The 11,765-nt window shown below is 45.0% G+C and overlaps 1 protein-coding gene across 2 annotated transcripts in view; it reads left to right on the top strand.

Annotated features, from left to right (window-relative positions):
* The window catches only part of DMD (dystrophin), a 922,027-nt gene that overhangs the window by 170,912 nt on the left and 739,350 nt on the right, over positions 1–11,765 (top strand). For both annotated transcript variants that reach the window (XM_050904429.1, XM_050904437.1), the window contains exon 16: positions 5,633–5,813. In XM_050904429.1, coding sequence (XP_050760386.1) covers positions 5,633–5,813 — 181 coding nt within the window. The remainder of the gene's footprint in view (positions 1–5,632; positions 5,814–11,765) is intronic.

Raw genomic sequence — 11,765 nt, 5'->3', positions numbered from 1 at the left:
AGGCTGAGGGGCGACCTCATTGCTTTCTATGGCTTCCTGAGGAGGGGAAGTGGAGAGGGAGGTGCTGATCTCTGATCTCTTCTCCCTGGGATCCAGTGACAGGACGTGTGGGAGCGGTTCAAAGCTGCATCAGTCAGGGGAGGTTTAGCCTGGACATTAGGAAGCATTTCTTTACCAAGAGGGTGCTCAAACACTTGCAATAGGCTTCCTAGAGAGGTGGTCCGTGCCCCATGCCTGTCAGCGTTTAAGAGGCACTTGGACAATGCCCTTAATAACACGCTTTAACTTTTGGTCAGCCTTGAAGTGGTCAGGCAGTTGGACTAGATGATCCTTGTAGATCCCTTCCAGCTGAGCTGTTCTGTTCTGTTCTGTTCTGTTCTGTTCTGTTCTAGAGATCATTTACCAACTACCAAACCAGACTTGACTTGGGGAAAATCGGTTTAACTTGTTGCCAATTAAAAATCTAGGGAAGTGAGCAACAAAGACAAAACTGAAAACACCTCTCCCACCCCAACCCTTTTTTCCCACGCTCAGCTTGACTGCTCCGTTCCCGATTCCTCTCCCCACTTCCCCGAGGGGCGCAGGGGCATGGGGAATGGGGGCTGTGCTCAGTCCATACCAGCGCCTCTCTGCTGCTCCTCCCTCCTCACACTTTTCCCCTGCTCCAGCGTGGGGTCCCTCCCAAGGGCCGCAGTCCCTCGGGATAAACCTGCTGCCGCGTGGGCTCTGCACGGGCCACAGTTTCTTCAGGAAATACCCACGTCCTCCAGTGCGGGGTGCTCTATGGCCTGCAGCGTGGATACCTGCTCTGGCCTGCTCCTCTCCAAGGGCTGCAGGGCAATGCCTGCTCCACTTGGGTCCTGCCCAAGGGCAGCAGGGGAATCTCTCCTCCGGCGCCTGGAGCACCTCCTCCCTCCTCCTCCTCCTCCTCCTCCTCTCACCTTAGTGGTCGCAGGGCTGTTCCTCACACTTCTTTCCTCCCTCCTCACTCTGCCATGCAGCATTTTGCCTCTTCTCACACAGGCCACCCCTGCAGCTCCACCGCTGCCAAAACCTGGACGCCTGGGCCTGTCGTCGTTTAACCCCAGCCAAAACCAGGACAGACAAATACACAGATATGCCTGTACCAAGAGCGACCTTCTCAGCTGCCTGACACATGCCGGCTATGCCCCTCCTTTGGAGGCATAGCGCAGGAAGAAAAGCAGTAGGTCTGTGCGCACGAGCCGTCTCCCAGCAGCCATCAGACTGCGTCCAGAGGTGGACGAGCCTGCAGCTGTGGGTGCAGATCTGGTGGTCAGAAATAGAGTAACCCGATGGCCTCCGTAGGCCTTTGGGGCTTTGCTTTACGGGACCACCCTCCAAAAGGAACAGCTCGAGGAGAAGCAGCGAGACCCCGAGATGGAACTGCTGATTTCAGCAGCGTCCTTTGAAGGAAGCGCGCAAGTACAGAGGGGCTGTGGGAGGAGGTATCCAGAAGGCCAGAAGAAGAGAGAGGAGAAAAGGAGTTGCAAAATGCCTGTGCATAAGCGTAACCACTGCCAGCATAAATTCGAGCGCAAAGTCCATCGCTTTGTTACAGAGAAAAGAGGGACCCAAGGGGTAACAAGCGCTGGCTGGTAGCAAAGACAAAGGGAGGGTGGGTGAAGAGCTAGCTGTTGAAGAGAACCAGCAGCTGGACTCCCTGCAACAGGGAAACGAGAACGTTACCGAGTAGACCTTGCAGGAAGAGCTGCAGCAATGCCGAGGGAGGGAAACGTCCCAGAGCGGGGAACTGTGCTACCTAAGACAACTGGTGTTGTGTTCTCTGTCTCGTATGGCGAGCACAGAGGTAGCAGGGAGTGGATGTTGCTCAGCTTTGGTTTGGCTGTGTTGGTGTGCTTGTCTGATCGCCTGTGCATATCTAAGAGGGAAAAGAGGCAACGTTATCTTTAAGCCCAACCGCCATGGCTGACAGAATGGCCACATAGGATGGCCAGAGGCTCTTTGGAGCACACGTTCCCCAACAAAGCCTTGCCCAGACACACACGGACAGAGGGTTTGTTCTAACAAGCTAGTTTATTGGCATCTTTGCGGTTGCTCTCACGGCGGTAACAGAGGTCTCTGCTGCAAGCCTCCTTGCAGCCGCATCTTCCGCTGGACCCTGGTTTTGCTGAATGCCCGGAAGCCAGCTGGGCCGCGGTCCTTACCGCATGCAGATCCGTTTCTATTGAAGAGCCTAAACTACGCAGGAAACAACTCCTAGCTACCTTATCTATGTCTACCAAGACTATCCTACTGTCCTACGCATCCGTGGGTACTCTTGGAGGTATTGCTCAGCCGGAGCTTGCAGGAGCAGGAGGGGGGCAGCACCGTCCCTTGGCAGTGGAGCGACTGGGGAAATAACAGCCAGGCTGCCCTCAGCAAGAGCTGCAACCAGCAGGCGGGTTGCCCACGTCGAGGCAGGGGCGGCTGCCAAGGTTGCGCAGGAAGCAGGAGCCCCGACTCCTCTTCCGCTCATCCTCAAGGTGTAGGAGGAATCAAAGCTGCTCCGTCTTGCACATGCACGCCAGCTCCACGCAGATGCAGGAGTGCCTCGCCGGCATCTTCCCCACGCTGCCCAGCTCCGGTGGAAGAAGTGATGATGGGCGGTCTCAGGGGCACGAGCAGCAGGCGGTCGATGATGTTGTCCTTGTGGGCGCTCAGGTCTTCGTAGGCGCTGCCCGCTCCCACGGCTGGATGCAGCCCCGTCAGAAAGGTGTTCTTGGGAAGGGCTTGGCAAACGCAGTGGAGGTCCCCGCCTTATCCAGAGACTTATCTTGACCCAGAGTGTCATAAGGGTCTGGTTTGTCCTCCCAGTCATCCTCCTCTCCCTCCCGCTCCGCACTGCTGGAGCTTCCCTGCTGGCTGCCGCTGTTTGAGTCAGCGCTCCTCCGCCTGGGCAGCCAGCAGAGCCCAAACAGTATGAGCAGGGTTTCGGCAGAGGCCCAAAACCACCAGTGCTGGCCAGCAGCGAGGAGCACGCCTTCCTGGAGGAGCCCGCGCGGCTCCTGGCTCCTCTGCTCCATCTCCTCCAGCAGCCAAGTCATCTCCCGACTCTGCTGCTCCTCATGCTGCCGCAGGAGGTCTTGCGTGGCCGCGTCTCTCCGCTCACCCACCCTCAGCGCGTATTGCACGATGCTCAGCACGGTCAGGATGTGGGTGATGCCCACAGCCATGGCCTGGAGGAGGAGGGAGAGAAGGGGCTCAGCGGGGCTGGCTGGGAGGGAGATGGCAGCTGGGGCAGCGGGGGCAGGAGACGCAGGGGCCCGGGGACGGGTGGGAGAGGGGACGAGGGAGCTCGGAGGCAGCAAGGGGAAGGTTGGTGAGCGCTGCGGGGATGAGGGCACATCCCCGCAGCCCCTCCCTGGCCACTCGCCGTGGCTGGCAGCCCCGGGCACCTCTGCGCCCAGCCCTGAGGGCGACACCTGCCCTGCCCAAGGCGCTCCCCGCAGCGGCTGTGCCCTCGCCCCAGCCTTAGAAACCCCCCCGGGGCTGGCGCTTCTGCCCCGGCCCTCGCCCAGCCCAGCCTTCCCCCCGCCTGCCCCACTCACCGCTGGCCCGAGCCGTACTGCAGCGGCGGCGCTGCCGGCTGGCACCCTTGGTGACACCCCTCTGTGACTTGTCCTCTGTGATGTCACAGCTGCCAGAGCCCCACGGCGACACCCCGCCCGCCCGGCCACGCCCATCGCCCCTGGCTCTCCGGCCCCTGCAACGTGCAAAGCACAAACCCCCCGGCAGGACAGAGCTCCCCGTTAATTTGGCTAGTGCCGTAAAAGACAATAAAAATGTTTCTATAGACACATTAGCAACAAAAGGAGGGCTAAGGAGAATCTCCCTCCTTTCTTGGATGTGGGGGGAAACATAGTGACAAAGGGTGAGGAAAAGGCTGAGGTACTTAATGCAAGTCCTGCCTGACTAACCTGATCTCCTTCTATGACAAGGTGACCCGCTTAGTAGATGAGCGAGAGGCTGTGGATGTTGTGTTTACCTGGGCTTTTGTAGAGCCTTTGACACCACTTCCCACAGCATTCTCCTGGAGAAACTGGCTGCTCAGGGCTTGCACGGGTGTACTCTGTAGTGGGTCAAAAACTGGCTGCGTGGCCGGGCCCAAAGAGTTGTGGTGAATGGAGTTAAATCCGGTTGGTGGCCGGTCACAAGTGGTGTTGCCCAGGGCTCAGCACCGGGGCCGGTTCTGTTTAATAACTTTATCAATGACCTGGGTGAGGGGATCGAGTGCACCCTCAGTAAGTTTGCAGACGACACCAAGTTGGGCGGGAGTGTTGATCTGCTTGAGGGTAGGAAGGCCCTACAGAGGGATCTGGACAGGCTGGATCGATGGGCCGAGGCCAACTCTACGAGACTCAACAAGGCTACGTGCCGGGTCCCGCACTTGCGTCGTAACAAGAGTGGGAAGAGTGGCTGGAAAGCTGCCCAGCAGAAAAGGACCTGGGGGTGTTGGTCGACAGCCGGCTGAATATGAGCCGGCAGCATGGCCAGGTGGCCAAGAAGGTGACCAATAGCATCCTGGCTTGTATCAGAACTAGTGTGGCCAGCAGGACTAGGGAGGTGATCGTCCCCCCGTACTCGGCACTGGTGAGGCCGCACCTCGAATACTGTGTTCGCTTTTGGGCCCCTCACTACAAGAAAGACACTGAGGTGCTGGAGCGCGTCCAAAGGAGAGCAACGAAGCTGGTGAAGGGTCTAGAGAACAAGTCCTACGGGGAGCGGCTGAGGTCTCTGGGTTTGTCTGCTTTGGAGAACAGGAGGCTGAGGGGCGACCTCATTGCTTTCTATGGCTTCCTGAGGAGGGGAAGTGGAGAGGGAGGTGCTGATCTCTGATCTCTTCTCCCTGGGATCCAGTGACGGGACGTGTGGGAGCGGTTCAAAGCTGCATCAGTCAGGGGAGGTTTAGCCTGGACATTAGGAAGCATTTCTTTACCAAGAGGGTGCTCAAACACTGCAATAGGCTTCCTAGAGCGGTGGTCGGTGCCCCATGCCTGTCAGCGTTTAAGAGGCGCTTGGACAATGCCCTTAATAACACGCTTTAACTTTTGGTCAGCCTTGAAGTGGTCAGGCAGTTGGACTAGATGATCCTTGTAGATCCCTTCCAGCTGAGATAGTCCTGTTTCTGTTCTGTTCTGTTCTGTTCTAACCTCAACCTGTAATATATAACTGTGGGACTGCTAGAAATCACTGTGCATCTTCACCTCTCCTTTTCTACTTCATGCTATTTAGCCAGTACATAATCTAACAGAGATGAGTCCAGGATTATGGAACACGTCGGCTTTTTATCTTCCCAGCTCCACATGAAAAGCATGCTCCTTAGGCATGGAATTTTAATGTACAATCTATCTCGTTTTCTTTGAGCATTACACTACTAATATGATAATGTCATGTGAAAGTGACTTTAAACAATGGTAAGAGCATCATATTGGGAGCAGAGGTATTGATTTGTGGGAAAAGATTAAAAAGATTGAATTTGTTCTTACTGTAACTGATGTAGTTGGAAGCAAAACAGTTGTGTAATGTGCTTTGAAACAGTGGTGATTTCATGGCACTAGTGATTTAATTTGTTGGACAGCTTTATCTTGATGTTTTTTGTTCAAACATGCAGGACGAAATCATCCGAATGTCAACCCTTCAGCCTCAAATTGAATGGCTAAAGGCTCAAAGTCAAGCGCTCAAAGAGAAAGAACAAGGGCCATTGTTTCTGGATGCTGACCTTGCTGCTTTTACCAGCCATTTCAAACAAATACTTGCTGACATGCATGCCAGAGAAAAGCAGCTACAGACCAGTAAGTGTTCATGACAAGAAGTCAATTTCCCTGACTAGCATGCAAAGAAGAGATGTATATATTTTGCTTTCCTACTTTTGTATTTGCTTTTGTCGTGCTAAACCGGTAGTACAATTTAGGTGGTCTTTTTTGCAATTGAATTAGTCTTTCAGAAATTATCAGTGCATTATATATTTTATATTAATAGGAAAACAAGGGAAGGTACACTATTCAGAAGCAAAAGTTATACTCAGTGTAGTTCTACCATCAGATCTCCTCTTTTTAGCATGTCTACAGACAGATTCAGTGATATTTTTTGGCAACATAAAGCTGTCTTTGTTTAGTCGAGTTATAAGACAGGGCTGTCTACCTCTGTCAGTAGAGAGGAGAGAGTGCTTAATTGCAGGAGTGAATATGCTCTAGATTTCCATAAAATAGAAATTTAATTCCATAAAGCTCATCAAAGAGAGTAGCTACTTTAGCGTATGTAGTTTTTCATCGTGTGGTGAACTGTTCCTTTTTTGCAACACAGAATATGTGACTGCTAGTTATAACATTATTTACAATATTTCTAATAAAATGTGTTTTTCAAAAGGGGAAAATACTATACCAAAATAGAAAGTTGACATTATTCCTTATTAAAGATACGTAGCATGTCAGTGACTACTGTACACTGTCTGTATTTGATTATGAAATTAAAAGTAAAGTATTTGACACAAAAACATAAATGTAATTTTTCTCAACAGCAAAGAGATTATTTGCCCCTTAAACCAATGATATCTCTAAACGACTGTACTGTCTTGAAATTAGACATAGTGCTAGCTCCTTCTAGTGGACCTTTATAGTATTCCTCCTAAATTCTTTCGTGGAAAGGTTTGGATTTTTTTTCAACAACACTGCTTTATTGCACTGCTGTAGTTATTTCACACATGCACACACACGCAAACTGAAGAGGTGATGATGCATAGCAGAACTGAAGAAATAAAATGCAAGTGTGCCTTAGCAAGTGATGAAAGAATAAGCTGTAGAAATTTAGTATTAAGGAGTGTAAAGTTTATTGATGACTCTAAAGTCAAGACATACGATAGGTAAGATTTAAAAACTGTTAATGCCACACTGTTTTATATGCTGAAATCAGTTACCATTCTACCAAAAGGAAAATATGGTAAATGGTAGCTTCTTTATGATTTCTTCTATATCTAATTTTGTGTAATTGCTGGTTTTGCCTCACCTAATTTTACTATAGTGAGACCTCATGAATTAACTGGTTGGTTAGTCCTCCAAGATGAGTAGTGTTCACTGCCTGAACTGTAATGCCACAAAGCAGGGGCCTTGGTAAAGTTCTTCCTGGCTGTAGCTGTTCATTCCCACTCTGGTGCTGCAGTATGTTCCTCCTGTGCCCTGGCCAGCTGCAGAAGCAGCTGTCTGGAGGCGGCAGCGTTGAACAGGCTGGGGAGAGTCTCCTAAGCTGCTAGAGAACAGAAGTCCCTGAATCAATATTTTATGGAGCCCTGGTCAGTTGTTATTATTTTATGTGGCTGCTCTGCATCACAGGCGCTTCATCTCAAACGGTTCAGCTGTCAAGATGAGACTGTTTTATCCCGTACAGTACATACCTGTAGTGATATTTTAGGTGAGATTATTCCGTCAATCATATTTTGTCTTCAGAAATTTTATACACAGTTTTATCCAAAGTGCTAACTTCCTTTCATAACTCTGCTGTAGATGTGAACAATCATGCTTGGGATACTGTGGTAGGTCTAGTCCCATTTCAGGAAAGTCTTATGAATCAAAAAATGTGAAAAACCCCCGAAGCTGAAGCATAGAAAATTTGGCTCCTTGAGTCTGAGTTTCTTCTGCTTTTGTCAGTGGCTGTTTTCCTTCTGTTGAACAGATGGAGAAAAGGCTGTATCCCATGTCTTTATTTTAGCCTTAGTTTAATAGAAAATGTTGAGATTTTGCTAGAACATTTTAGATATTTCCATCTTTTATTTGCATAAACTATTTGCAATTAACTATTTTCTCTAGATAGAAGAATTTCTGACCTGTACATATAACCTACATGTGCTAGAAAGATTTTTTTATTTTTTTTTATGTTAAAAGGATTTTTGATTCATCATTAGGGGTTTCGGGTTTTTGTGGTTTGTGGGGTTTTTTTTAGTGTTCCATTACTCCATTATATTTTCTGATAGATAAGGGTATTTAGCTATTCTGTTCTGTTTTCCAAGGGAACTTTTTCCCCCAAAAAAGTTTTCCCTAGTTCTAGGAGATTGTCTCCTTCAAATATTTTTTGTTTGGTTGGGTTTTGGTGGGGTTTTTTGAGGGTAGTGGTGATTTTGTTTTGGGTTTTTTTTAGGTTCAAGAGTGCTTAGTAGTTTCTGTATGCTGCACAGTAGATTTCTTAATAAAATATTATTAAAGGTGAACTGAGATTTTCTCAAATGTTTTTCTCCATTATTTGATTAACATTTCCAGTTATAAAACCTAATTTATAGCCAATTCTAAAATCTATTTCGTTGTTTTTTCACTATTTTGCAATGTTGTTTATGAAAGAAATACAACTTCATAAAATATGAGGAAATATGACCTCATTTTTCTTACTTTATAGAATGTCTGTATATCCATAGGTAATTGATCCTTTTGAAGAGGGTGTATCCATCATTCCAGCTCTCACTCCTCCCCAAACACATTTAGAGTCATTTCTAGAATACTGGTATATAGAAAAAATAGAGGTCCGACAGTGCTTCAAACTATTCAGTAATGTACACAAGGGAGTGAAATGGACAATCATGGCAATAATTCAAATATGAATAATATGATTTCCCAAGGAAATTCTTAGTTTTATAATTGCCCTGATGAAGAATGAGGGATTGAACTTTATATTTACTTGTCTTGAAATTAACTGCTGCTGTGTCAGAGAGATTTCTAGGGAGCAGCCTGGTCAGCCTCCCATTCCCCCTCAGCCCAGGGAGAACTGTCAGTCAGTGTCAGGTGAGTGAACACTCCCTGGTTCAAACTACCTCCCAGGTGGCAGCTGGTTCATTCCAGCATTCCTCTTGCTCTGTGACTGGACTAAACTCCGTTAAGGTGCTTCTGCTTTTTAGTCTTGCTGCGGTGAACCCTTATCCATCTATGGTCTTCAGTGAGATACATGTTCTCAATTTGACAAGACTTTTCTTCAGAGGAGATTTGGGGAGTGTCATTAGGTTTTTAGAAAGTAACTAAAAAAAAAAAAGCTTTTGTGGCAGGTGAAATTAAGAATATCAAGATGGAGGTGGCAAAGGAAAAGTCATACTTATTTCCATTTCTCTCTGCTTCATGAATTCATGCACTGTGCTTTCCTTTCAAATTCTGATTCTACCTTTGTAGGATCAGTAATTCCCAAAAGTGAATTCATCATTGTCATTGTTGTTGTTGTTCTTATTATTGTTATTATTAATGATGAATTATTCATCTGCATTCAAATGCTGTTTCTCCTATTTATTTCAAGAAGGACTTTAGGAAGTTTTTGCCTTCTATATCATGTCAAGATTCTTTAGACTTTTTATTTACCTGCCACATGCTTACAGTTATTTTGCATGTACACCACTTTTCTCCCTAATCTGCTAGTACAGTATCTTAAAGAGGGTGGCATTACATAGAGTTCATGCAACTCAGTCTTGGCATAATTTTATAAGACAACAAACTACAGTAACCATAACAGTGTGATGACCATTTGGAGTTTTAGTCTGTCATTTGTCTGCTTTTGCTTAAACTTTGAACTGCTAACTTGTTTTCATGCTCTAAGTATCTTAGAGATGGGTTATAAGTGACAGTGAAATTGTTATGATATGTATAATAATCTTTCACCAATCATTGCATACTTGAGGAAAAAAAAAATTAAGCAAGTGTCCTGTAAATGTCATAACTGTAAGTTTTCCTTAAGACCTGAACTATGATTTAGTAGCAATAATATTCATTGCTGTTTGGTTTTGAGGGATAAAGTTTGCTTAACTTTCTTTGAATGTGCCTTTTGAGCTGAAGATACAGCTCAGATGTGTGTGAGAAAATATTATTTTAATAAGTAACATGCAAGTAATTTCATTTTTCTTTTGCATCCATTTCCTCTGGTAATCATTTTTTATTTAAATAAAGAATGAAAGGACAAAGCAACCTGTGAAATGAATGTGTGTGAGATAATGTCCTCTACTCTGTAGGTGACTTTATCTTTTTCCTCCATGGTAAAAATGAAAATCTATAAGGATGGGAAATAAAACCACCTGAAAAATTTTGTAACTTTAAAATATATTTACTGTTACAATAGATCTTGTAGAACTGGAGAAGGGCTTCCCTTCTATTTTTTTAAGAGCTTAATAAATAAGAGAATTGGAAGTGTTAAAGCACTTGCAGAACATTGATTATGTATTATACAAGATTCCTTATAATTCCACTTTGAGAGTTTCTGGTAAAAGATGTGGGAGAAGGGAATCACAGCTTTTATGAAGTCATCAATATAAAGACTTTGATGAATAGCTTCAAGTATTTGTATTACAAAATAAGCAAAACAAAGTTGTGAGAAAATCAGTGTGGTTTTAAACTGCAGTTACTACTGAGGAGATTTTTATGGGAAATACATGCAGTTCAATCTAGTTCATTCATTTCAGGGAATAAGTCTTTACTAAAATGATCCCATAGATTATATTTATTGCCTTTCTTCTTCTTTCACAATGATGTGATGAACAGTGGGATTTGTCCCGACTGTAGGAGATAGATACCCATTGCAGCATGTCCAGTGTGATTTGATAGTTGTTGAGATAATTGTATTTTCATTTCATTTCTGATTTGGGAAAAGATTTTTGACTGGAAAATCTGGTCACAAAAAAGGAAGCTGGGAGGAAAAATGAAAAAAAAAAAGTATTTTACTTATTTGGAAAGCTATTTTCACATGTTTAAATATTTCTACTTATTGAAAATATATCCTAACCAAGTATCTATCTGCATATTGTATTTCCACATTTAAGCACTTTCTCTAAAATAAATATGCAACTGTAAATGTATTTGCCTGTCAGTTCTCAAGGGTTACAATATTAGTCACACCAAAATGCATTCCCTACAAGTGGAATAGCTTAATGCAACAACATTTTCCTATTATGGGATGGGAACTATATTCTGATATTTCACAATAACATATTTGTATTTTCCCTCTGTGATATTTTGTTACAGTTCTGTCATGGGCCTAGTTTAACTGTAGCTTGGGTTTGCGGACATGCTATATCTTTCTGACTACCAATTTAATTTTTCGTATAATATAACAGAATCCATATAAATGCACTGTGCTTATCATGTGGACTTTAATCCACAAACATTAGTATCACAAAGCAAATTTCAGGATAAAAATAAACAGGTCTGGCTGTGTGTTTGTTATGAACATGGGGAATTTAGAGATTCATGCTGCCCGCAGAGAGACTGTAAATGTGTTAGATTATTTAGACAGCTAAAATTAGGTAATGTGAATCCCACTGTAGGAGTTTGGCTGAATTCTCACCATTGCATCATGAGTTGCAAAAACAATATAGGCTCTTCTTAAGTGTCATCCAAAAAGATGTTAATATGCTTCCTTGTGGATCAAAATGCTGACACATTGTCTATCTTAAAAAAAAACACAAACAAACACACCCCCTCAAAAAACCTCAAACCCAACAAGCCCCAAAAACTCTAGCTAGGCAAAAGGCATTGAAAAGTAGTATTTCACTACTAGTAATCTGGAAAAGTGAAATAGGAAAACTATTGTTTCACTGAACTTAAAAGTGCTTTTTAGATGGAGTATTTAATAACCAAATTGGAAAGCCACTACCTTGATTAAATCAACATCTGTGATCCCACTTGAACTCTTATTTAGTCCTTCAAATAGTACAGAACATAATTCATTACTGTTGGACAAAACATTTGCAGAGTTTGGATGGTTTTAAAATTATTATTATTGGCAAACTTTCA

Source organism: Gymnogyps californianus, chromosome 1, assembly GCF_018139145.2.
Source record: "Gymnogyps californianus isolate 813 chromosome 1, ASM1813914v2, whole genome shotgun sequence".
NCBI lineage: Eukaryota > Metazoa > Chordata > Aves > Accipitriformes > Cathartidae > Gymnogyps > Gymnogyps californianus.
This window is presented reverse-complemented; position numbering and strand designations above follow the sequence as displayed.